Raw genomic sequence first — 27,630 nt, forward strand, 5'->3', positions numbered from 1 at the left:
TGTCGGTGTGATAGAGGCGTAAGGTGCTGTACTACTTCAAAGGTGTGTGAACAGCCGGAATCTTATTTGCTACTACTTCCGCCAAACATGCTAAACCAATCAGGTTAGTTTACATAGATTTTGGTGCGCTATGTCCCGCCCTCACCTTTGCCATGCGGCCAATAGGCCAACTCCCCTTACTGAAAGTAAGAGGCTGAATCATACACAGGTAGCTCAGAAAAATAGCGAGAGTGAAAAACAATTCTGGGCTTGTCATAGAGTTCGCGTGAAAGAAAACAGGGATTTTTTCAAATTTTCTTTACCAGTTAAACCAGTATCTCTGGATAGAACACGCTCAAGTACTTGATCAGGTAGAGTCTTTGGTCGAAATCTCTTTCGTGTCCTCTTGAATATAATCTTTCTTTCCCCTTATTCGTTTTCTTGACTTCAATTGAATTTCCAGACCTTTTGTTTGCTTCTCTTATCACTGGAAAAAGGTGGATCCTGGTGTTATTTTTATTTCATCTTTGCTTTTAATTGTAGTTTTACCCTTGTGGTCCCTGATGGCTTCGCACAGTGATACTCTGGTGGTGTTCTTTGGGGCAACAGCTGGTGCAAATGGGGGTAAACTGGGTTCGGATGAGAGGGAAATAATTCTCTTGGTGTGGCAAATTGTGGATCTACATGAGAAAAAGGTACGGACTTTCTCACCCGTTGTAAAGGTTTCTTCTTGAATTCTTAGTGTTTTTGTGTCTAAGTAGTGGATTCATGTTTTAACTTGACAGCTGACATATTAATCAACAAAGGTATGCGTTCTGTAATTATTTGTGGGTCACAGTTTTAAAAGTGCGCATGGGCCTCAACTAATCCAACCGATAGGCTCATGGGTGTGTAGCTTACACCTGTCAGATTTAACTTCAGTGAAATGCTTTAAATATATGTTGAAAGAAAGCATACCTTTTTGGTTATATGTCAACGCCTTGACATTGGCAACTGTGCGTTGACAATTAACTGCTTTGTTTGACAATTAACTGCTTGTTTGATGGTCTGAGTTCATAAAATTGGCCTGTCATGTTTAGTGCTGACTTGGGTAATTATTTGCGTTTTCACCAAACTGTACTCTGTAGTTTATAACTAAAATGGGTGGCACATGCCATGGTGAAACAACGATTCCGTTCACAGGTTGGGAAACTTCAGAGACGTCTTGTGAAGCCCGACTCTTTGGAGTTGACAGACCAGAGTAAAGAGGAGACTGGGCTGTCTGTGGAGGAACTCTACAAGGCTGAACCTCTGGACAAAGTTCTGCAACAGGTGAGACTGATTAGGCTACTGGTGAAGATTCCTGTTCAGGCCCTAAAACATTTTAGGACTCAAATCTGGAGTCTTGTCCTTTGCTTTCCTGCATTCTCCGACTTAAATATTTTAAACCTGACTCAAAGAAAAGCTGAAGATGCTGAACAAAGCATTTCATCTCTAATATGATAATGGCTGAACTTTAACTGGCAAAAACAGCCATGCATGATAAGACTGACAGCATTCAAATGGTCTGTGTCACCAACCACCTGGAGGGAGGTAACAGGACAAGCTTGATGAAGCTTTAAGTAAATGTCAAGGTGTGTTGATTTTTCTCAACAAATGGAAACCCCTGAAAGGTATCTGACCTTTACAAATTATTCCACTTGGTTTGGCTGCTGTTTGGCCTATTAAACTCTGACAGGTTGTGAGTAGTTCAATCCAAAATGGTATCCTATTCCCTATAGTGCACTACTTTTGACCAGAGCCCTATGAGAATAGGGTGTCTTTTGGGACCGGCTCAGTGTAGTTGCTGGTTTGAGTAGGCTTGCTTGGCTAAAGCAGTGACTGCCGTGGGGTTGAGGTAGGGACGGGGAGGCAAGCATGTCTAGTCTTGTCCCAGACTGATGCGAGCTGCTGACATCTGGAAGACTGAATGTTTACTTGGGAATGCAAAGAAATACCCCTGCTGGGTAGAGAGGACGGAGAGAGAGAAAGTGTGGGAATGACAGAGACCCCTTGCCATAGCCCAGCACCTGTTTTCTCAGGCCAGGTAGTTGTGAGATAAGGCAGTCTGTTCCTGTTTATGATGACCAGGATGTAAAAGTGTTTTCAGGTTCCACCTCCCCTGGTATGTTTTGACAAAAGAAGGGCTTATGTTGCCAAACGTGTTTCTCAACCGCTCTGTCTGCCTGCAGTGTTGAGAGTATTTGTATGCACTCTGTAGGTAGATAGTTACACCGAATCCCATCCCCGCCCCCAGCAGTATTTCAATCATTGAAAACCCCATATTACCAGGCTCTCCTTGTGATTTAGGGTTACGATTAGAGATGCTGTCTGACTCAATGCTGTGGTCCTCTCCCATGCAACAAGCAGGTTTGTTGAAGTGATCAGTTATTCCTCAACAACATTTTGCAATATAGCGCCTGAGTTTGACAGTGCTCTTGCTGTTGACACACTATAGATTTAGAGTAGATCCGTACTGCAAGATGCTCTCACTGCTGATTGCTGAAGTAATCTCTAGTTTGAGTTTCTATACCTGCAAGCCGTCCCAATTCATTTGTTTTGTGGGTCTGTGGACCCTTTAAAGATTAACCAGAAAAATCCATTTTTTACTGGCTTACCTCTGTCTGCTAGGTCACTTTCTCTTGCCATTGGTCAGGTTAAGTTTATTTATTTGTCTCTATTGATTTAAGTCAGGCAGTCAGTGGAGGAATGGAGACATTCAGCTAATGTGAGTCATACGAGAGACTGCCTTTGGGGTTGTAGGTAGGAATAGCTAACTAACCTAGCAGAGACCATATCTCAGTGGACCTGTCAATGTCATAAGGCCAGAGTAGCCAAGCCAAGGATGCAGATTTGAAGAAATCTTTCACCAAAGAAAACAGTCTGAGATAGAGAGAGATAGAGATTAGAGCTGGGCTGCACCCTTTCCATTGGGGGAGGGGGGGGGGGACGACTTTAAATAACTACTGTTCCTTGTGGGCTAGCCTGCCTTCGATTCAGCATATCAACAAGTTTCTCTCCCTAAGATTGAGTTTATAAAAATAAAGTCAGAATCCTGTTGTAGTTTCTCTAACTGTTCTCAGATCAATGGGTTTGTCTGGAAGACATTTGGGATTTTGACTCATTGAACCCCAGTCAGTCTTAGGCCCTCGCTTATTAGGGCCAGTATTGAGTGTGAAGAGCCTCAGATCAGTGCAGTGATAGTACACAGGCTCTGACATGCTCTGTTCCAGGGACCCCGGAGCAAAGCGTGTTCAGCTCTCTGTGCTGCTAAGTCTCTCTCATAGGTGGGGCAGCGTCACCCTGTTCCAGGTTGTGAAGGCACTGGGGCAGGTGCACAGCAGAAGCAGATAATGAAAGATAGTGCCAGCAGCAATAAAACACTCCCTCGGTCTTCTCCCTTCCTGCTCTCCAACAGCATTGTACCTTGTAGAGAACAAGCCAGAGGATCCTCTACAGAGCCAGGATTGTAAACATCTAATCTCCACAGTCCAGTCATAAAATGACTAAAGTTTGGGACAGTGGTGTGACTGTAACAGGCCTAGCCATGAGTACTGCCTGGTACTCTCTACTCCCTTATCATGAGCCTCATCACCACCCCTGCTCTACTCCTCTCCATGGGTCCAGTCTCAACACCATGCAAACACACCAGCTATAGCTTATACTACAGAGCAAACACAGATGGGGCCAGGTTCAAGGGTAAACTCCTACCTCATACTCACCCATGGCACAGTGCAACAGAGAACCTTCCATTGGGGGAAAATGAAACCAATGGTAATCAATGAATGGTTTGGCTGGCCAGGTCAGGTATATTACAGTGACCGTCTATGCACGTTCTCATTTGTTGCATGTTGACATTTCCTATTCTGACAGCCTTGCTGCTAGTGTTGGCATATTTATCAAGACCTGTTTCCTTTGTTAGGTCTGTCCTGTTGGACATGTTTGCTCTAATAGTATGCTGGTTTGGCAGAGAGGATAGAGTAAAGGGTGTGTCGCTTAGTTCCTTAACCATTTGTTTCTATTCCTTATCCTGCTGCTGGTTGTGCAAGGTGAGGCTGCATAGATGTGAAAACAGCCGTGAGCTAACAAACACCACACCTCACCCACCATGCATTAGGTTGAACACAACTACCTTCACATCCTGCTCTGTTCCTGCTTGTACGTGTGTGTGGAGAGGGTTCTTGGTAACTAAACAAATGTGATAGATATTTGCATGTCAGTGTCTGAGGTGACAGAAGAATGTTTAATATCCGATGGCTTCTGAGAATGATGCTCTACCCCCCGAAACAGAGGAATAATTTTGAATTCCACAGCGCCTCAACCTGTGCTGTTTTGTTCCTCTCTTTGTCACATAGTCAACTGTGTCAGTCTAGACTTTCCTTGACTAATATCCGTCCTATTATCTATTGGACTACTTAAATGACTGGCATCTATACCATAGATGTTACCAGATACATTACCGTATCTGTTGATACCCCTATGACATACAGTGTATCATCTGTCATGGCTCCCAGATGATGAGTCATTGACCTCTGGATCCTTGGCAGCCAGTCTTTTCAGAGAAAGCCAGTCAGTTGTCTTAGGGGCCTATCTGACCGGTCCACCTTAGCCAATGAGCTTCCTGTGTGTATCTGTGCTTCCCTAACCCAGATGTTATCACACTATGGTGAAATGTAGCGTACCAGGCCCTGAAGTGGCATGGGATCCCACAGCTCCACGTGGCAAGACAGACCTGCCCAACAACCCAGCATCTTGGTCCCGGTCACCACGAGGACTCAAACATCTCATCCCTTTTAGGGTGTGATAGGTTCAGGATAGCTGTAGGCAATAGATGCAATGAAGGGTTCAACAAAACTCTATTTTTTTTTGTAGTCTCAATACAATGCATATGATGGTATAGGGGGCCTAGTGTTGTTCTGTCCAGTGTGATGGTGTTTGTGGGTAACGGCAAGTGAGTTGAAATAAGAGCCCCTCATTAACATAATTATTTCCTTCAAGTTGAACTCCCGGGTGGCTCAGCAGTCTAAGGCACTGCATCTCAGTGCAAGAGGTGTCACTACTAGAGGTCGCCCGAATATTATTTTTCAACGCCGATACCTATTTATTTATAATAATGACAATTACAACAATACTGAATGAACACTTATTTTAACTTAATATAATACACCAATAAAAATCTGTGAAATACTGAACCATAAAGTCTTTTATCTAACGGGTGGTAATAAGTCTAAAGTCTAAATATTCCTGTTACATTGCACAACCTTTAATGTTATGTCATAATTACGTAAAATTCTGGCAAATTAGTTTGCAATGAGCCAGGCTGCCCAGGCTGTTGCATATACCCTGACTCTGCATGCAATGAACGCAAGAGAAATGACACAATTTCACCTGGTTAATATTGCCTGCTAACCTGGATTTCTTTTAGCTAAATATGCAGGTTTAAAAATATATACTTCTGTGTATTGATTTTAAGAAAGGCATTGGTGTTTATGGTTAGGTACAGTCGTCCAACGATTGTGCTTTTTTCGCAAATGCGCTTTTGTTAAATCATCCCCCAGCGTTGCATCGATTATATGCAACGAAGGACACGCTAGATAAATTAGTAATGTTATAACTTAGATTATGAATGATTGTTTTTTATAAGATAAGTTTAATGCTAGCTAGCAACTTACCTTGGCTTCTACTGCATTCGCGTAACAGGCAGGCTCCTCGTGGAGTGCAATAAGAGGCAGGTGGTTAGAGCGTTGGACTAGTTAACTGTTAGGTTGCAAGATTGGATCCCCCGAGCTGACAAGGTGAAAATCTGTCGTTCTGCCCCTGAACAAGGCAGTTAACCCACCGTTCCTAGGCCGTCATTGAAAATAAGTTGTTCTTAACTGACTTGCCTAGTTAAATAAAGGTATAAAAAATTGGAAAAATCAGCGCTCAAAAATACAGATTACCGATTGTTATGAAAACTTGAAATCGGCCCTAATTAATCGGCCATTCCGATTGGTTCGAATCCAGGCTGTATCACATTCAGCCATGATTGGCAGTCCCATAGCGCGGCGCATAATTGACCCAGCGTCGTCCGGGTTTGGCCGCAGTAGGCCGCCATTGTAAAAAAAATATTTGTTCTTTTAACTGACTTGCCTAGAAATTAGCCTCACTGACTCACAATTAGTCACTAACGACCATTAGATCTTCTGGACAGATAACGTGATAAGTAGTAGCTAAACAAACCACGAATTGGTGAATAGTTTATTAGAAATGGAAAGAGTATTTGAGAAGTGTTGCCTATTTTGATGTAAAGGTATCTACATATATTTCAGGATGTTGTGTATCAGAATTCATAAAAATAGTTTTGAGAACACAACTTGTCCAAAAAGTGGTTTCTTGGCACAACTTAAATTGAGCCACCTACACATGTTTGTACTGAATGAAGTATTACCACTACCTTTTTCAAAACCATGCCCATCTTTATTTCCAAAACCCAATTCAACACAATCAAAATAGCTTTTTTTGTATTTTAACACGAGCTTAACACCTAACAAACACTTGAGCCCATAGACTGGAGCTCTCTGTTAAGGGTGTCAGTTATTTATTTTACTGTTGCAGCCGACGTATATACTGTTGCGTCGTCAGTGTACATAGACACACATGCTTTATTAAAGGTCACTGGAATATCATTAGTGAAAGGCCATTATTGTTAAGGTACACCACACTCAACCAAGTTTGTTATAGAGGCTTCTGTGCTGGGTTTAGGACCTCATATTGAAACTTAGAGACCCCAACTTATGTATAGAACAATCTTAAAATGACCTACTGTGGTTTAGACACAAGCATAATGAAACCTCTTAACACAATACATTAATTTGACTTGGTGAAAATGTATATATTTTTGACCTAACTTGCTTACCACTTTTTCCATGTGGTTTCTTCCTTCACAGACTCAATACAATTATGACCACTTCCTCAAAATTTGATCAGATGATACATTTTATGTGTGGTTTCTGAGAAACAAGGGTGGCTCAACTTACCCCACTCTCCCCCAATAGACAGGATACCAAAACTATATCCTCAAAGAAGGAAGCCAGCCTAGCTAGAAATACAATTGGCAGCACTAACTGGCAAATTGGAGAGGTCAGTTTGTTCGTTGAGGTGATGGTGAGGTGTTATGTCTGACTGTTAAAAGACACCAGTAATGTTTACACAACACTAGTAATGGGCCACATTAAATGCAATGATTATTACTGAACACAGACCTATTTCGGAGTCCCTGCTGTGGGGCATGGTAAGTGTTTTATAGGGCCTAGTGATTGGCAAACATTGTTTTATAGGAAGCGAAGCAGTGGCTGGTTTCTCTGGCTGGGGTTGGTTGTTTTCCCCTTTCCTGTCTGTTTGGTCTGGTTGTGACTGTTGGTCTAACTGCTAAGTGAAATCCTCCCTGTTCCAGGTGCTGATTAGCACCACAATCCCTCTTGTCTGCTTCCTTGCTATGAAAACACCTGAAAAAAACTATTCACATTGGTCAATCTCAGGACGCCTCCCTACCTGTTCTTCCCCCAGAAAACACAAACCTACCTGTTCAGGGAACTTGTTCGTACCAGTTAGCCTAAAGACTTGGCCTATTTAAAGGGTTAACGGTTAGAAACGCTGTGCTAATTCTTATGGGAGAGAACTCCCAGAGCACTATTATTCTAAAACAAACCAAGCATAAAAACCTTTGTAGTTAGCAGTTTGCTGCAGCAGAGCATAATTAATCAGTACTGTGTTACTCTGTGGTTGCTCATAGGTGACATTGGCACTCCCATGTTTGTCTGCTGGGCACAAGTGGTTTACACTGGATCTCTAAAAGACCATAGGGAGCTACTTGGCTGATAACCAACAAAGTAAAGGCATACTTTAGTTTTGTTGTGTGTGTGTGTGTGTGACTCATTGTATGTTCTCACAATAACTCTCCTCTTGTATCTTTCTTCATTCTCTCCCTACAGTTCCAGCAGTCCGTCTCAGCGGAGTTGAAGGCTCTGGGCAGAAGCTCCTACACACTGTGTGTCGACGGGCCCCTCATCATACGACAGGCCCTTCACCCTGAGGTCTCCAAGAAGGTATTGAGTGGCCCTTGATTTTCTAACCTACCATTCAGGGAAAATGTAGCAATTTTGATAGAAAATATAATTGCCCTTATTTACTGACCAAGTTAGGGGAATTTCCACCACATATAGAGTTGAAGTCGGAAGTTTACATACACTTAAGGTTGAAGTCATTAAAACTCGTTTTTCAACCACTCCACAACTATAGTTTTGGCAAGTCAGTTAAGACATCTACTTTGTGCATGACGCAAGTAATTTTTACAATTGTTTACAGACAAATAATTTCACTTATAATTCACTATCACAATTCCAGTGGGTCAGAAGTTTACATGTACTAAGTTGACTGTGACTTTAAACAACTTCGAAAATTTCAGAAAATTATGTCATGGCTTAAGAAGCTTGTGATAGGCTAATTGACATAATTTGAGTCAATTGGAGGTGTACCTGTGGATGTATTTCAAGGCCTACCTTCCAACTCAGTGCCTCTGTGCTTGACATCATGGGAAAATCAAAAGAAATCATCCAAGACGTCAGAAAAATAAATTGTAGACCTTCAAGTCTGGTTCATCCTTGGGAGCAATTTCCAAACGCCTGAAGGTACCACATTCATTTGTACAAACAATAGTACGCAAGTATAAACACCATGGGACAACGCAGCCGTCAAACCGCTCAGGAAGGAGACGCGTTTTGTCTCCTGGATATGAACGTACTTTGGTGCGAAAAGTGCAAATCAATTCCAGAACAACAGCAAAGGACCTTGTGAAGATGCTGGAGGAAACGGGTACAAAAGTATGTATATCCATAGTTAAACAAGGCTGCTCAGCAAGGAAGAAGCCACTGCTCCAAAACTACTGTAAAAAAATACTGTTTGCAACTGCACATGGGGACAAAGATCATTATTTTCGGAGAAATATCCTCTGGTCTGATGAAACAAAAATAGAACTGTTTGGCCATAATAACCATTTTATGTTTAGAGGAAAAAGGGGAAGCTTGCAAGCCAAAGAACACCATCCCAACCGTGAAACGTGGGGGTGCTTTGCTGCAGGAGGGACTGGTGCACTTCACAAAATAGATGGCATCATGAGGGAGGAAAATTAGGTGGATATATTGAAGCAACATCTCAAGACATCAGTCAGGAAGATAAAGCTTGGTCGCAAATGGGTCTTCCAAATGGACAATGACCCCAAGCATACTTCCAAAGATGTGGCAAAATGGCTTAAGGACAACAAAGTCAAGGTATTGGAGTGGCCATCACAAAGCCCTGACTGCAATCCTATAGAAAATTTGTGCGCAGAACTGAAAAAGCGTGTGCGAGCAAGGATGCCTACAAACCTGACTCAGTTACACCAGCTCTGTCAGCAGGAATGGGCCAAAATTCACAACTTATTGTGGGAAGCTTGTGGAAGGCTACTCAAAACATTTGACCCAAGTTAAACAATTTAAAGGCAATGCTACCAAATACTAATTGAGTGTATGTAAACTTCTGACCCACTGGGAATGTGATGAAAGAAATAAAAGCTGAAATAAATTATTCTCTCTACAATTATTCTGACATTTCACATTCTTAAAATAAAGTCGTGATCCAAACTGACTTAAGATAGCACATTTTTACCAGGATTAAATGTCAGGGGTTGTGAAACTGAGTTTAAATGTATTTGGCTAAGGTGTATGTAAACTTCTGACTTCAACTGTTTCATACATACATGCATACACACACACACAGTACCGTTCAAACGTTTGGGGGCACTTAAATTTCCTTGTTTTTTTAAAGAAAAGCGCCATTTTTTTTTTTTTTGTCTAATAAAATTAAATTGATCAGAAATGCAGTGTAGACATTTTTAATGTTGTAAATGACTATTGTAGCTGGAAATGGCTGAGGGAAAAAAAAGGAATATCTTCTTAGGCGTACAGAGGCCCATTATCAGCAACCATCACTCCTGTGTTCCAATGGCACGTTGTGTTAGCTAATCCAAGTTTATTTTTAAAAGGCTAATTCGATTATTAGAAAACCCTTTTGCAATTATGTTAGCACAGCTGAAAACTGTTGTTCTGATTAAAGAAGCAATAAAACTGGCCTTCTTTAGACTAGATGAGTATCTGGAGCATCAGCATTTGTGGGATCGATGACGGGCTCAAATGGCCAGAAACAAAGAACTTTCTTCTGAAACTCATCAGTTTCTTGGCAATTTCTCACATGGAATAGCCTTCCTTTCTCAGAAAAAGAATATACTGAAGATCTCGTACAATGCTGTGTACTACTCCCTTGACAGAATAGCACAAACTGGCTCTAACCAGAATAGAAAAAATGGGAGGCCCCGGTGCACAACTGAGCAAGAGAACAAGTGCATTAGTGTCTAGTTTTAGAAACAGGCATTTCCAGCTACAATAGTCATTTCTGACGTTAACAATAGCTACACTGTATTTCTGATCAATTTGTTATTTTAATGGACAAAAAATGTGCTTTAAAAAACACTGACAATGCTATAATTCAGTTCAGATAATGAGTCTGGTATTTGTTTGTGTATGTTCTTTACATTTGACCTTTTAGCCACGTGTGTAAGTTGTAATTCCTGGGTCACAGTTAGCAGTATGTCTCCTGTGCTTGTGTTGAGCAGTAACGTCATCATCTGCACAGGAATGCTAGCTATCCACACAATCATCCGTAGATGGCGTCATGTCATCTGTTTTCCCCGCTTTATCTCATCCCCTCTTTATGCCACCTATTCCTGGCTCCCTTCATTGCATCACTCCTATTATCCCTTATTTTCATGAGGTCTGTCTACAGAGTACACTACTATTCAGTGAATGTTGAATGGACTAATGACTGACCTACCTGTTGTGTGTCTGTTTCAGAACCTGGTCCTGCCGGAGTGTTTCTACTCCTTTGTGGATGTGAGGAAAGAGTTTCACAAATGTTGTCCCAATGCTGGACAGGTCCAGGACCTAACACTGCCCTCTATGCTAGAATGTAAGTCGGAGTCAGATGAAATGTAATCTCATCTGTTCCTAGTACTTATATAAATGACTGATAAAACATCCTTACATGTGTGTAGATGTGTGCATCCCAGAACTTCCCCTGTCAGAGCAGGTGATGGGGCTGAAGGAGGTGAGGTGTATGGTCCAGCTCTCCCTGCACATCCTGGCTGAGCCATACAGTAAGTCTATACATCTCTCTCCTCTTTTGCTATCGCATTTCCCCCCACTCTCTGTCTGTGCCAGTCCCACCTGGCCACCCCACAGCCCTGTCAATCTCTCTACGTTAGGTGGCTAACAGGAATGCTGCTGAAGTTGCAAGCTGGCAGGCCAGACCTGTTGAGCATGAAACAACCTGGCAGCATGGAGCAACACTTAAAAACAACATTTGTTGTATTGTTCAGTCTGAATATAAGTGAAGTTGATTGGCTTCTGTTGGCGGATCCAATGTCAAGCCTAATGTGAAGTTATTTTTTATCAGTATGGTCCTTTTGATTGTAAATGTGGATAGAAGTTTGATCCATATTGTAAATTAGTGTTTGAATCTCTTGCAGACCACAAATTCTCATGCTTTGAAGCTGTGAAGTACAAGCTTGAATCGGGAGCATGGTATGTATATTGTGCATCGACTTCATGTAACCTCACTCAACCAGGTTGTGTGGCCACGTCTCTATACTAAACCTGTTGTTTAGTGTTTACTGCAGTTGAAGCCTAACCAACCGTCCCTCCCATGTTCAGAGCCAGGCTCGTAGCATTGATTACAGCAACAAGGGAAACCACAAGCGTGTCATTAAACCACTCCAACTTTGCCATTAAGTACTTAACTGGCTATCCAGTAGCACCACACAAATCTCACTACGGTGTCCGATACCCATTGCCCTGACAACCCCTGGCATGTGTGTTTCCGTGTTAGAGTACTGTGAAGTAGACTGTTAAACTGCATAAGTCCCAATTTTTACCATGTCTCTCTCTGATGAAGACAACTTACTGAAACACTTTGGTTTTTAACAATATAGAAGTACTATTCAAGTCCATTTACATTGTCTTCAAGAGTTTGTGAACATGACTTTCTCTGTCTCATGCAGCATTGAGTTTAGTGTGTAACTGTTAAACACCGTTCCCCATGTTGACTGTGCCCCCCTGGTTTGTCTCCTGCAGCAGTAAGACTGAGCCAGTGGACAGTGAGACAGTGATCAGAGCCAGGGGGTTGCCATGGCAATCCTCTGACCAGGACATCGCCCGCTTCTTCAAGGGCCTCAACATCGCCAAGTATGTTACCAAAACATGACTGTGTGTCATGTGATTAAGCCACGGTTCCACTGACAATTGGCGACTAATACCCACAGGATGTTGTACATGCAGCTTCGCCTCCATAAAGGGTCAAATTGTTCTGACCTTTCCTCCAACCTCTCCCTGTGTATTTCAGGGGTGGTGTGGCCCTCTGTCTGAACGCGCAGGGCAGGAGGAACGGTGAAGCCCTGGTTCGGTTCATCAACCAGGAGCACAGAGACCTGGCCCTGGAGAGACACAAACACCACATGGGCAGCAGATACATTGAGGTCAGCATCCGTATAACACAGCAGCCCCTACATCTAACACAGCAGCCCCTACATCTAACACAGCAGCCCCTACATCTAACACAGCAGCCCCTACATCTAACACAGCAGCCCCTACATCTAACACAGCAGCCCCTACATCTAACACAGCAGCCCCTACATCTAACACAGCAGCCCCTACATCTAACACAGCAGCCCCTACATCTAACACAGCAGCCCCTACATCTAACACAGCCATACTAATGCTGTTGCTTCACTAATGGATCCAATACCGTTACAGCATCAGCTATGCAGCCAATACTGTTACAGAGGAAAAAAGTGTCATGCTTTCCAACTGTAGCACAATGCATGTTGCATTGGTCAGATGAAAGGCCATTTGGAGTTGCTAAAAGTCTCCTCTCATCCTCACAGGTATACAAAGCCACAGGAGAGGAATTCCTCAAGATCGCTGGAGGTCAGATTTCAGACTTTTTTTCCCCTTCCCTCTCTTCCCTTGACTAGAGGGACTTTCCCTGTTCCTCCGCCCTGTACCACTCCAGTTGCCTGGCTTATCCTGGGGGAATGAAAGGTGCTTTGTGGGCCTCACCCCTCAGAGGCTAGTTGGAGGAAGGTAACTTTACCCCTGGCCGACAGTGTCTCACCTCATCCTCCCGGCGGCCATTGAAAGGCCCAGCTCAGGGCCATACAAAGGGGGCGTGAATAGACAAAGAGCAGAGCTGATACAGGAGAGAGAACAGGGGGAGAGACTAGTGTCTGTCTGTGGACTCTAGCCAGTCGACTGGAGTTCAATAATATCTGTCAAGACATTGGACTTTCAGCAGATACTGTTTGCCCTAGACTCTGACTCACTGCTCTTGTTTTAACGTCTACTCTTGTATTTTAAAGTGATGTAATGCATTTTAGCATTTTATTTATTAGTGGCAGTAAGCAACAATAATTTGCATGTTAAAGGGACCAAGTAATTAGCTAAAGGTCTTACTTCTCACTTATAGCTAACTCTGTTTCCTCTCCCTCTGTGTGACTGTAGGCACATCCAACGAGGTGGCCCAGTTCCTGTCCAAGGAGAACCAGGTGATCATCAGGATGAGGGGTCTTCCCTTCACCGCCTCTCCCCAGGACGTGTTGACCTTCCTGGGGGCCGACAGCCCCGTGACGGACGCCAGCGACGGCCTACTCTTCGTAAAGTACCCTGACGGGCGGCCCACAGGCGACGCCTTCGTCCTGTTCTCCTGTGAAGAGTACGCTCTGAACGCCCTGAAGAAACACAAGCAGATCCTGGGCAAGAGATACATTGAGCTGTTCAGAAGCACTGCAGCAGAGGCCCAACAGGTAAAACACATCACAGTCACTGTTTATAGGTGTAGTAGAATGTAGAGCTGTTCAGAAGCACTGCAGCAGAGGTCCAACAGGTAAAACACATCACAGTCACTGTTTATAGGTGTAGTAGACTGTCACTATGAGGTAGAGTTGTTCACACAGGTTCAGTGTAGTAGAATGTAGAGCTGTTCATAAGTACTGCAGGTGAGGTCCAACAGGTAAAACACATCAGTCACTGTTTATAGGTGTAGTAGAATGTAGAGCTGTTCATAAGTACTGCAGGTGAGGTCCAACAGGTATGGCATCTAGGGACTCAATGGGGTTTCTATACTACTTAACCTACTATCAGAGATGCATCAAGCTATTCCCTTGTACTGCAGCCAAGGTGCAACAGTTACATTATAGTAGACAGTCACTGTGAGGTAGAGATGCTTAGAGCGTTTTAAAGACAGTTAAGGTCCAACAGGTACAGTGTTCTAGGCACTGCCTGTCATTTGAGATCATTTCTTTAGAAAGGAGGACTACTGGCGATGAACCTCTTTCTCCATATTTAACCAGTTCTCTAATTTGTTGTGCAATGACTATTGTGTTTACAGTGTAAGACATGACTAAAGTTGAAGGACTATACGTGACACAGCATAGAATGCGGTCCCCATGAGTCAGTTTGCTGGAGGATGGTACTTGTGTCGTGACACAGGAGTTGTTTGTTTGACTATTATATCAGAGCCTCTTGTAAATGAATGTCAACATGACTCAACACCACAGGAACAGCAATATAATGAAGTCGGTGCCGACTTTGTCGTCTAACCTTTTGACCTCTGCCCTCTGTTAGGTCCTGAACCGTTACATGTCCACCCCTCTGATCTCCACGCTGCCCTCCTCTTCCATGGTCCCTATGCCGGTCTTGGCCACGCCCCCTTACCTGGCGACTGGCAGCACGCGGGACTGTGTTCGTTTGCGAGGTCTACCCTACACCGCTGCTATAGAGGATATACTGGAGTTCATGGGAGAACACACTATTGATATTAAACCACATGGAGTTCATATGGTGCTCAACCAACAGGTACTGGTTGGTACACACACACACCATGGTACTTTCACTCGTCTTATATGAAATACTTAGTGTAGATGAAGTGATGGGTACAAGCCGAGGATTCGGAAGCAGCTCTACACTATTGAGATGTGACAAGTTCCCACCCTAACCCTTCCATCAGAGCATCATTCTCATCTCTAACCTCCCTCTCCTCTCCAGGGTCGTCCCTCAGGTGACGCCTTCATTCAGATGAGGTCAGCTGACAGGGCGTTCATGGTGGCCCAGAAGTGCCACAAGAAGATGATGAAGGACCGCTATGTGGAGGTGTTCCAGTGTTCTACTGAGGAGATGAGCTTCGTCCTGATGGGAGGAACACTGAACCGCAGCGGCCTGTCCCCTCCACCCTGCAAACTACCCTGTAAGTCCATAATACACCTAGCTGAATCACTGCATGTCCCATTGATGTTTCAGAACATATCACGTAAACAGGAGAATATGTAGCAAGGACAACAGGACAAGTAGCTTTCAGAAATGCTTGTTTATTATTAAAACGGACATGTTTCAGTCAATGTTATGCCTTCTTTTGATGGTTTGTTCAGGGAACATACACTGCTCAAAAAAATAAAGGGAACACTTAAACAACACAATGTAACTCCAAGTCAATCACACTTCTGTGAAATCAAACTGTCCACTTAGGATGCAACAATGATTGACAATAAATTTCACATGCTGTTGTGCAAATGGAATAGACAACAGGTGGAAATTATAGGCAATTAGCAAGACGGTTCTGCAGGTGATAACCACAGACCACTTCTCAGTTCCTATGCTTCCTGGCTGATGTTTTGGTCACTTTTGAATGCTGGCGGTGCTTTCACTCTAGTGGTAGCATGAGACGGAGTCTACAACCCACACAATTGGCTCAGGTAGTGCAGCTCATCCAGGATGGCACACCAATGCGAGCTGTGGCAAGAAGGTTTGCTGTGTCTGTCAGCGTAGTGTCCAGGGCATGGAGGCGCTACCAGGAGACAGGCCAGTACATCAGGAGACGTGAAGGAGGCCGTAGGAGGGCAACAACCTAGCAGCAGGACCGCTACCTCTGCCTTTGTGCAAGGAGGAGCAGGAGGAGCACTGCCAGAGCCCTGCAAAATGACCTCCAGCAGGCCACAAATGTGCATGTGTCTGCTCAAACGGTCAGAAACAGACTCCATGAGGGTGGTATGAGGGCCCGACGTCCACAGGTGGGGGTTGTGCTTACAGCCCAACGCCGTGCAGGACGTTTGGCATTTGCCAGAGAACACCAAGATTGGCAAATTCGACACTGGTGCCCTGTGCTCTTCACAGATGAAAGCAGGTTCACACTGAGCACATGTGACAGACGTAACAGTCTGGAGACACCGTGGAGAATGTTCTGCTGCCAGCAACATCCTCCAGCATGACCGGTTTGGTGGTGGGTCAGTCATGGTGTGGGGTGGCATTTCTTTGGGGGGCTGCACAGCCCTCCATGTGCTCGCCAGAGGTAGCCTGACTGCCATTAGGTACCGAGATTAGATCCTCAGACCCCTTGTGAGACCATATGCTGGTGCGGTTGGCCCTGGGTTCCTCCTAATGCAAGACAATGCTAGATCTCATGTGGCTGGAGTGTGTCAGCAGTTCCTGCAAGAGGAAGGCATTGATGCTATGGACTGGCCCGCCCGTTCCCCAGACCTGAATCCAATTGAGCACATCTGGGACATCATGTCTCGCTCCATCCACCAACGCAACCACGTTGCACCACAGACTGTCCAGGAGTTGGCGGATGCTTTAGTCCAGGTTTGGGAGGAGATCCCTCAGGAGACCATCAGGAGCATGCCCAGGCGTTGTAGGGAGGTCATACAGGCACGTGGAGGCCACACACACTACTGAGCCTCATTTTGACTTGTTTTAAGGACATTACATCAAAGTTGGATCAGCCTGTAGTGTGGTTTTCCACTTTAATTTTGAGTGTGACTCCAAATCCAGAGCTGCATGGGTTGATAAATTTGATTTCCATTGATACATTTTTGTGTAATTTTGTTGTCAGCACATTCAACTATGTAAAGAAAAAAGTATTTAATAAAAATATTTCATTCATTCAGATCTAGGATGTGTTATTTTAGTGTTCCCTTAATTTTTTTGAGCAGTGTATTACACAGGCAGGGTTGGCTGTAGTAATTATGCCCTCCCATATTAGTTGTAACACACCCATTAAAACTCTGAAGGGTTTGTTTGCATACACATGGTTAAAGTGGGTGTGTCTATCTATCCCAGTGTACTTTGTTCTATTAGTGCCCTGTTGCTATAGAGATTATATTCCTGCTTATCATATCACTAGAAGGCAGTGCACACTCTTGGTGTGGCTATTGGCTGTTGTGAATTCTGATGGCCACACTTTGAGAGCAGTTGCTCAAATGGCTGTTTGTTTGCTGTAAACTTTGTTTCCATTTATTCAACCTCATGTTTGACAACTGTAATCTCACTGGCTTGACCTGGAGTTATGGCAGTCACTCACTCGGGTTGCCAGGTTGGTGACATGGTATACCTGGGAACGCTCAGCCCAACAAGGTCACTCGGCGCCTTCAGCCCAACAAGGTCACTTGAGTTGCCAGATTGGTTTGGGGAGTGTACCTGCAAACCCACCCTCAGCCCACAAGGTCACTTGAGTTGCCAGATTGGTTTGGGGAGTGTACCTGCAAATCCACCCTCAACCCACAAGGTCATCTGACTGTGTTTTGTGTCAATGTGGCAACAGACCCATACAGCCTGTTTGTGTGTAAATACACAACCTCCCTCCATCCCTCACTGTGTTTATGTTGTAGGGTTAGGGTAACACCAAGGACAACTGGAGCAACTGAGTAGAATACTACCTTGAGGCTTTTATGTGACTAACAGTCTTATCAATCATATGTAAAACTAGAGTTTTTCCTAGGGACCATGCTTCTGCATTGCTTGGGCTTTGGGGTTTTAGGCTGGGTTTCTGTGTAAGCACCCGGTGACAACTGCTAATGTAAAAAGGGCTTTATAAATACATTTGATTGATGTTGTATGCCGCTGGGAGCTGTGTGATGGTTCAGCGTGATGTTTGATGTGCAGGCTTAGGCATGATGGTGTAGTAATATTGAGGTTATGATAAGGATCCAATGTTCCTGTGTGGTTGTATCTGAGATTCTGAACTTCGCTCTCTGTCCTCTCCCCAGGTCTGGCTCCTCCGGCCTATGCTGCGTTCCCTTCTCCTGCCATGCTCTCTGAGGCTGCTCTGTACCAGCCCCCCCTACTGGCCACCCCCAGAACACCCCAGCCCCCACACAGCCCCCACCCCACCCCCACCCTAGCCTACTACCCACCACAGCACCACCCTGCACAGCTCTACATGAACATGAACATGAACTACACTGCGTACTACCCCAGGTTAGTGTGAACTACACTGCGCACTACCCCAGGTTAGTGTGAACTACACTGCGCACTACCCCAGGTTAGTGTGAACTACACTGTGCACTACCCCAGGTCAGTGTGAACTACACTGCGCACTACCCCAGGTTAGTGTGAACTACACTGCGCACTACCCCAGGTTAGTGTGAACTACACTGCGCACTACCCCAGGTTAGTGTGAACTACACTGCGCACTACCCCAGGTTAGTGTGAACTACACTGCGCACTACCCCAGGTTAGTGTGAACTACACTGCGCACTACCCCAGGTTAGTGTGAACTACACTGCGCACTACCCCAGGTTAGTGTGAACTACACTGCGCACTACCCCAGGTTAGTGTGAACTACACTGCGCACTACCCCAGGTTAGTGTGAACTACACTGCACACTACCCCAGGTTAGTGTGAACTACACTGCGCACTACCCCAGGTTAGTGTGAACTACACTGCGCACTACCCCAGGTTAGTGTGAACTACACTGCGCACTACCCCAGGTTAGTGTGAACTACACTGCACACTACCCCAGGTTAGTGTGAACTACACTGCACACTACCCCAGGTTAGTGTGAACTACACTGCGCACTACCCCAGGTTAGTGTGAACTACACTGCGCACTACCCCAGGTTAGTGCGAAATACACTGCGCACTACCCCAGGTTAGTGCGAACTACACTGCGCACTACCCCAGGTTAGTGCGAACTACACTGCGCACTACCCCAGGTTAGTGCGAACTACACTGCGCACTACCCCAGGTTAGTGTGAACTACCCCAGGTTAGTGTACAAACCACACAACCATTTCCTTCTCGGGTTTTGTCAATATGAACTGTACATCCTCTTTTGTCATGTGTGTTTCATGTATGTATGTATGTATGTATGTATGTATGTATGTATGCAGTTCAAAGTGCCATGTTTGGTATTGATTTTGACACTGGAACATCTTCTGAATAATGTACACTTGCTTCCAAAGAAAGAAAAATAAATGTGTTTCTCTCTCGCTCTAGCCCCCCAGTCTCTCCCTCCACGATGAGCTACTTTGCGTCTCCTCCAGGGTCAGTAGCGTTAGCGGCCCAGCAGCCCCATGCCCAAGGCCACGTTGCCTCTCCCATGATGCCCCAGCACGGCGCTCTAGTTAGGATGCAGGGTCTGCCCTACAACGCCGGGGTCAAAGACATCCTCAGCTTCTTCCAGGGATACCAGGTCAGAACCTCCAATATGACCCCCAATACTAACCTTTCTTTTTCCTCCATAGTCCCCCCTCCCTCTACCCCAGTCTCCTTAGTTCCAGTCTCCCCAGCCCCCGTCTCAAACTCCATTGCAGTTTAATGTCTCTTGGTTGATTTCTTTGCCACTCTTTTTTTGTGTATTGTCCCTTTCATATACAAAGATCCCACAATTTTACCATGCCAGCTTTTTTGTGGGGGTAAAAAAACATGGCAAATTAAAAGCCACCTAAGACCTAGTCATGATTCCTGCATGTTCAGATGCTGTAACCAAAATACAGGTATTGGGTCTGTGTGATTGGTTCTCTGCTTTTATTCAGGTAAATTCATAAACACTTCCATTGTTTTAACACCTCCCCTAATTTGAAATGCAAACAGCCCCCATGGTTTAACAACATCCCTGCCAGTTACTCACTGACATGTATAAAAGGAGTATACCTGGAAATGAGTTGGAAATAAGGGGCTGTTTGAATGGGGCTCATATAAACATTACCAAATGAGTTGGAAATAAGGGGCTGTTTGAATGGGGCTCATATAAACATTACCAAATGAGTTGGAAATAAGGGGCTGTTTGAATGGGGCTCATATAAACATTACCAAATGAGTTGGAAATAAGGGGCTGTTTGAATGGGGCTCATATAAACATTACCAAATGAGTTGGAAATAAGGGGCTGTTTGAATGGGGCTCATATAAACATTACCAAATGAGTTGGAAATAAGGGGCTGTTTGAATGGGGCTCATATAAACATTACCAAATGAGTTGGAAATAAGGGGCTGTTTGAATGGGGCTCATATAAACATTACCAAATGAGTTGGAAATAAGGGGCTGTTTGAATGGGGCTCATATAAACATTACCAAATGAGTTGGAAATAAGGGGCTGTTTGAATGGGGCTCATATAAACATTACCAAATGAGTTGGAAATAAGGGGCTGTTTGAATGGGGCTCATATAAACATTACCAAATGAGTTGGAAATAAGGGGCTGTTTGAAAGGGGCTCATATAAACATTACCTTGTGGTATGTTACCTGTAAAAATACATCTTCTGTCTGGTTTAGGAGCTGTCGGTTAGAGTCCTGCATCTGGTCACCTCCCTACAGTTGACCTGCAAAAAAAATCAGCTAGCGGGTGCAATGAAAAAATTATTTCAACCCACGGGTCGGCTCGCGGTTCAGAACAATTATTTTGCTGGTCGGAAGCATTTTAAATCAAGATAATATATTTTTTTACAAACCCTGGAGGTTATTGTGTTGCGAATTCCATTCTGTGAGCGGTGAGGCAGACATGTAGGCTACCAGCCATGCATGCAGTGGATCAGGGAACTGTCCATTGTGTGGTGCTGAAACTTGTGTTTTATCCCCCCACGTGAATATGTTGCCAAGTGTACTTCCCCTGGCTAGCCTAGCTCACGTGAAAAAGGCTAACGTAGGCCTAACCGGAGAAATAAAAAGGTTCTGAAATACACCATAGTGGAACCAGGACAACAACCCGGTAGATGGAGTGGCTATGCAGACAGCAGAACTTGCAAGCAGGTATTTGTTTAAGGTGGGCCAATTCAGTTTAATATCAGTTAATTCAGGCTTTCGTTCATTTGGACCATACGCAGGCCATATGAAGTTTAAACCGGTGCGCTGGTTAAAGTTTGAGTAGGCTATAGCCTATAAATGTATTATTGCAGCCTATATTCGATTCTTGGAATTGTTTAAGTTTCAATTCAATTATTTGATTATCTAAACAATATTGAATGTAAAGGTTTTGTCAGCTCTTGGCAATTCTATGCAGGTGGATCAGGTTGAGGAGAAAAATCTTTCGTCAGATGGGGCTCTGAATTGGTTTTGGGCGGGTGCGGCTCCAGAACTGACCCGTGTAGGACTCTACTGTCGGTACATTGTATGGCTTGTGTTACATAAAATTTACACAATTTGCAGATGTTATCACGGGTGCAGTGAAATGCTTATGTTTCTAGCTCCAACAGTGCAGTAGTATAAAACAAGACACACAAATGAAGAAATACCTGGACAAACTGTCCAAACCCTTCTTATTCATGAATAGCATATTTGTATAATTCCCCCACCTCATGACAAAACCATCTTTGTTTAACTACAAGCCTGTAGGCAAACCCATCATTCAGAACTGAACAGTCAGTGTGCTCATATATATTAGCAACCAGAATGAATGCTTTACTGCAACACAAACCATGGTTCAGCACTGCAGCATATTCAATAAGGGACGTGTGCACTTGTGCTCTCCCCTTCTCTTGCTTCTCCCTCATTGGCTGACTGGCTGAGTAGGCGGAGTGAGTCTACAGAGGAGGTATGAACTGAACTCTCACAGTACTGTGACTGACTGGGCTGGTTGGGCAGGTGTATTAGGTGTTCTAGCCTGAGGATACTGGGATGGGACTGAGGTGTTTTTGTTAAAGGTTTGGGTCTCTTTGTGCTCTTAAAGGTTTGTTTAGAAAAGTTTTTAATGTCGTGTGTGTGTGTGTGTTTTCCTCGGGGCTAACTCTAAGCTCCCAGCATGTGAGAACACCTGACCAGTTACTGTAGGGCTTTACAGTCCTACACACTGTGTGTGTTAATGCTAAAGAGAGAGTGTTGCTGAGTTCAGTCCTGACTTGACTAAACCACTGTAAACTCCTCCTGACTGGTTATCCCCTGGTTTCTGCAATCTGGATCAATTAGAAAGTTGTTGTGCTGTCTGACTGAGCACTCAGTTTGGGTGAGGAACTGTTCTGAGTGGTGGATTGGTGTCTTACACTACAAGTGTAATGTATGCATGTACAGTTGAAGTCAGAGGTTTACATACACTTAGGTTGGAGTCATTAACTTGTTTTCAACCACTCCACACATTTCTTGTTAACAAACTATAGTTTTGGCAAGTCGGTTAGGAGGTCTACTTTGTGCATGACACAAGTCATTTTTCCAACCATAGTTTACAGACAGATTAATTCACTGTATCACAATTCCAATGGGTTAGAAGTTTACATACACTAAGTTGACTGTGCCTTTAAACAGCTTGGAAAATTCCAGAAAATGTCATGGCTTTAGAAGCTTCTGATAGGTACACCTCTAGTTGACGTCATTTAGCCTGTGGATGTATTTCAAGGTCTACTTTCAAACGCAGTGCCTCTGCTTGACATCATGGGAAAATCAAAAGAAATCAGCCAAGACCTCAGAATTTTTTTTGTGGACCACTATTCTGGGTCATCCGTAGGAACAATTTCCAAACGCCTGAAGGTACCACATTCATCTGTACAAACAATAGTACGCAAGTATCATACCGCTTAGGAAGGAGACGCGTTCTGTCTCCTAGAGATGAACGTACTTTGGTGCGAAAAGTGCAAATCAATCCCAGAAAAACAGCAAAGGACCTTGTGAAGAAGCTGGAGGGAACAGGTACAAAAGTATCTATATCCATAGTAAAACGAGTCCTATATCGACATAACCTGAAAGACCGCTCAGCAAGGAGGAATCCACTGCTCTAAAACTGCCATAAAAAAGCCAGACTACGGTTTGCAACTGCACATGGGGACAAAGATTGTGTTTTTTGGAGAAATGTCCTCTGGTCTGATGAAACAAAAAATAGAACTGTTTGGCCATAATAATCATTGTTATGTTTGGAGGAAAAAGGGGGAAGCTTGCAAGCCAAAGAAAACCATCCCAACCGTGAAGCACGAGGGTGGCAGTGTCATGTTGTGGGGATGCTTCGCTGCAGGAGGGACTGGTGCACTTCACAAAATAGATGGCATCATGAAGTAAAATTATGTGGATATATTGAAGCAACATCTCAAGACATAAGTCAGGAAATTAAAGCTTGGTTGCAAATGGGTCTTTCAAATGGACAATGACCCCAAGCATACTTTCAAAGTTGTGGCAAAATGGCTTAAGGACAACAGAGTCAAGGTATTGGAGTGGCAATCGCAAAGCCCTGACCTCAAGAACATTTGTGGACAGAACTGTGTGTGCGAGCAAGGAGGCCTACAAACCTGACTGTTACACCAGCTTTGTCAGGAGGAATGGGCCACAATTCACCCAACGTATTGTGGGAAGCTTGTGGAAGGCTACCTGAAATGTTTGGTCCAAGTTAAACAATTTAAAGACAATGCTACCAAATACTAATTGAGTGCATGTAAACTTCTGACCCACTGGGAATGTGATGAATTAAATGATTCTCTCCTATTATTCTGACATTTCACATTCTTCAAATAAAGTGGTGATCCTAACTGACCTAAGACGGGAAATGTTTACTAGGATTAAATGTCAGGAATTGTAAAACTGAGTTTTTTTTTAATGTATTTGGCAAAGGTGTATGTACACTTCCGACTTAAACTGTATGTATAGTGGGACAAAAAAGTATTTAGTCAGCCACCAATTGTGCAAGTTCTCCCACTTGAAAAGATGAGAGGCCTGTAATTTTCATCATAGGTACACTTCAACTATGACAGACAAAATGAGAAAAAAAAATCCAGAAAATCACATTTGTAGGATTTTTAATGAATTTATTATTATGGTGGAAAATAAGTATTTGGTCACCTACAAACAAGCAAGATTTCTGGCTCTTACAGACCTGTAACTTCTTCTTTAAGAGGCTCCTCTGTCCTCCACTCGTTACCTATATTAATGGCACCTGTTTGAACTTGCTATCAGTATAAAAGACACCTGTCCACAACCTCAAACAGTCACATTCAAACTCTACTATGGCCAAGACCAAAGAGCTGTCAAAGGACATCAGAAACAAAATTGTAGACCTGCACCAGGTTGGGAAGACTGAATCTGCAATAGGTAAGCAGCTTGGTTTGAAGAAATCAACTGTGGGAGCAATTATTAGGAAATGGAAGACATACAAAACCACTGAAAATCTCCCTCGATCTGGGGCTCCACGCAAGATCTCACCCTGTGGGGTCAAAATGATCACAAGAACGGTGAGCAAAAATCCCAGAACCACACGGGGGGACCTAGTGAATGACCTGCAGAGAGCTGGGACCAAAGTAACAAAGCCTACCATCAGTAACACACTACGCCGCCAGGGACTCAAATCCTGCAGTGCCAGACGTGTCCCCCTGCTTAAGCCAGTACATGTCCAGGCCCGTCTGAAGTTTGCTAGAGAGCATTTGGATGATCCAGAAGAAGATTGGGAGAATGTTATATGGTCAGATGAAACCAAAATATAACTTTTTGGTAAAAACTCAACTCGTCGTGTTTGGAGGACAAAGGATGCTGAGTTGCATCCAAAGAACACCATACCTACTGTGAAGCATGGGGGTGGAAACATCATGCTTTGGGGCTGTTTTTCTGCAAAGGGACCAGGACGACTGATCCGTGTAAAGGAAAGAATGAATTGGGCCATGTATCATGACATTTTGAGTGAAAATCTCCTTCCATCAGCAAGGGCATTGAAGATGAAACGTGGCTGGGTCTTTCAGCATGACAATGATCCCAAACACACCGCCCGGGCAACGAAGGAGTGGCTTCGTAAGAAGCATTTCAAGGTCCTGGAGTGGCCTAGCCAGTCTCCAGATCTCAACCCCATAGAACATCTTTGGAGGGAATTGAAAGTCCGTGTTGCCCAGCAACAGCCCGAAAACATCACTGCTCTAGAGGAGATCTGCATGGAGGAATGGGCCAAAATACCAGCAACCGTGTGTGACAACCTTGTGAAGACTTACAGAAAACGTTTGACCTCTGTCATTGCCAACAAAGGGTATATAACAAAGTATTGAGAAACTTTGTTATTGACCAAATACTTATTTTCCACCATAATTTGCAAATCAATTCATAAAAAATCCTACAATGTGATTTTCTGGATTTTTTTTTCTCATTTTGTCTGTCATAGTTGAAGTGTACCTATGATGATAAATTACAGGCCTCATCTTTTTAAGTGGGAGAACTTGCACAATTGGTGGCTGACTAAATACTTTTTTGCCCCACTGTATGTTCCAAAGACAGTTTTTAGGTGGGTTGTTGGGGACTTGTGATGTATCTACATTTAAGTGTGATTGTATTTATGTGCTGTGTGTGTATATAATGCTCTACCAAGTCCCCCTGTCTGACTGTGAACCTCATTACACTGTAGTACTCTCCTGAAGACTACAGCAGCATGGTTCAGATGAGTCGAGGACAGACCAGGAGTCTGATCCAGCCCAAAGAGTGGCTCTGTCTGTAGGGAGACTTGGGTAAGTTACCAGCCTACCCTGTACCTCACATGGCCCCCGTCTGCCTGCCTGCCTGCCTGCCTGCCTGCCTGCCTGCCTGCCGGTCCACCTGCTTAACGTCAAATCAAGAGTGTGCTCCAGAGTGACTCTTTCTGTTTCTCCTCGCTCGCTCGCTCGCTCCTTTCCTCTCCTCATCCATCTAGCCCTTGACCTGAGTGTGCTAACCTACTCCCACAGACTGATCAGGGGATTGCTTTTGGACTGTAGCTCTTCTAAAGGGAAGCATGCATTAGAAGGAATTGCATTGACCTGTGGTTTCTCGTCTGACTCATCCAACTCTACTGGGTTGATCAGTGCAGGATCTCCTCTCCAACTCTACTGGGTTGATCAGTGCAGGATCTCCTCTCTTCTTTGCCAGATTGTGGCCCCCTGGTGTTGGGATGGTGCTAATGACTGAGCGGTGTGGCTTCTATCCCCTCTGTCTCTCTCTCTCTCTCCACGACTCTCTTCATCTCTCCTCCATCTCCTGTGGTTTGTTGCCTCCAGCTCCAGCCGGACGCCGTCCTCCTGTTGTACAACTTCAGCGGCCAGCGTAGCGGCGAGGCCCTGATCACCTTCCCCAGCGAGGAGTCAGCCAGGCGGGCCGTGGCCGAGCGCGCCAACCACCCCCTGTCTGGTCTCCCCGTCCGTCTGCTGGTGTGCTGCGACTAACCTCGATCAGCTGACCGCTACCATGGCGGGAGGAGTCGAGGACCACAACCGCTGATTCCTTCTCCCTTGTCACTTCCTCTCCCTCCACTACTGATACAAACACACACGCACACACCTCCCCACAAACAATCTGCTGACTCTCCTCCCTCTTAGCCTCTTTCTCAAGCTCCCTCTCAACATTCATACACAGACCGACAGACACCTCTCCCCACAGAACTTGGTTGTACACATATTTATATTTGATGCACATCCTCCTTCCTGTGTGTCTGGTACTGCATAGAAGGGAAATCAGACGCTCGTTCCACTACTCCCTTTTCTAAAACTAGAAAAGACAAGGCCACTATGTACAGTAGTGAGAGCCACAGTAACATGCTGGATGCTGAGCTTAATCACAGCTACTTGTGTAACAGTGTTTGTTTCTGCTGTGAAAGCATTTGTATGGCATGCAATTATATTTAGAATAATATGTCCAAGCACTCTGTCTTTGTTACAATCCGAGTAGGCTAAGGCTCAATTAGCCGAAGTCTCATTTAGTTCTGTAGTATACTAGCATGACAAATATTGATTCTTTGTTTAATCCAAAAAACTCTTCCTAAAATGTAGATTTTATTTAAATGTGAAAAGAGTTGGCTGTTCGTCTGCATGATCTTCAAGCAATATCCTTTAAAGGGAGTAGATCTCTGTGCCATCTGTTTTCTTCCAGACTATATTTGATAGAAAACCGTGTCCTTCTGCAGCATGCTTTCCATTCTCCCTTGTTTTTGGACTGTCAAACTGTGTAAAAAAATGTATATTAAGAAAACGCTGAATGAGTGGTTCCTGTGACTGGGCTGCTGAGAACATTAGTCTGGTTTCTCATCTTTGCTATGCCTATATTACCCAGAGTGCAATAGCAGCCCCCTCTGTGGCTTGGCTGACCTCTGGTGGCTGATGGGAAAAAAATTGTTTCTTTTAAGCAAGTTTGAGACTTGACTTGTATGAATTTAACTACTGTATGTGTATATAACTGTTTGAATAAATACAACTTTATTGCCCCAGTGTTTTAAATTGCCTTAATTTGTTCTGAACTGTGTCAATTAAATTATATCGAAGATATACAGTAGTCTGTGACATGGTGGATGGTGTGCTTATTGACAACTAGTAACCTTTATTTTTGC

The 27,630-nt window shown here is 44.1% G+C and overlaps 1 protein-coding gene across 3 annotated transcripts; it reads left to right on the forward strand.

Annotated features, from left to right (window-relative positions):
• LOC110506123 (epithelial splicing regulatory protein 2) lies at positions 1-27,507 on the forward strand. 3 transcript variants are annotated; one of them, XM_036963857.2, is made up of 17 exons: positions 162-350; positions 523-674; positions 1,162-1,290; positions 7,971-8,084; positions 10,923-11,037; positions 11,123-11,224; positions 11,597-11,651; positions 12,201-12,311; positions 12,469-12,601; positions 13,010-13,052; positions 13,626-13,927; positions 14,748-14,978; positions 15,168-15,366; positions 18,161-18,371; positions 19,390-19,585; positions 25,684-25,783; positions 26,309-27,507. In XM_036963857.2, exons 2-16 carry the CDS (start codon positions 543-545, stop codon positions 25,771-25,773), a joined length of 2,163 nt encoding a protein of 720 aa, XP_036819752.1. In that variant the 5' UTR covers positions 162-350; positions 523-542; the 3' UTR covers positions 25,774-25,783; positions 26,309-27,507. The 3 variants fall into 3 exon arrangements, with proteins under 3 accessions (XP_090078773.1, XP_036819752.1, XP_036819751.1); XM_090222647.1 differs by lacking the exon at positions 523-674 and having other exon boundaries at positions 1-350; XM_036963856.2 differs by lacking the exon at positions 25,684-25,783 and having other exon boundaries at positions 164-350.
• The last annotated feature ends 123 nt before the right edge of the window (positions 27,508-27,630 follow it).

The sequence above is a fragment of the Oncorhynchus mykiss genome, chromosome 26 (genome assembly GCF_057628025.1).
Source record: "Oncorhynchus mykiss isolate SJ-2025 chromosome 26, ASM5762802v1, whole genome shotgun sequence".
NCBI lineage: Eukaryota > Metazoa > Chordata > Actinopteri > Salmoniformes > Salmonidae > Oncorhynchus > Oncorhynchus mykiss.

Coding starts and splice junctions, on each gene's coding strand:
- LOC110506123 (XM_036963856.2), top strand. CDS start 543: ATGGCTTCGCACAGTGATACTCTGGTGGTGTTCTTTGGGGCAACAGCT. Junction 12,312..12,468: donor AAGGGCCTCAACATCGCCAA/GTATGTTACCAA, acceptor TGTGTATTTCAG/GGGTGGTGTGGCCCTCTGTC. Junction 18,372..19,389: donor TACACTGCGTACTACCCCAG/GTTAGTGTGAAC, acceptor CTCTCGCTCTAG/CCCCCCAGTCTCTCCCTCCA.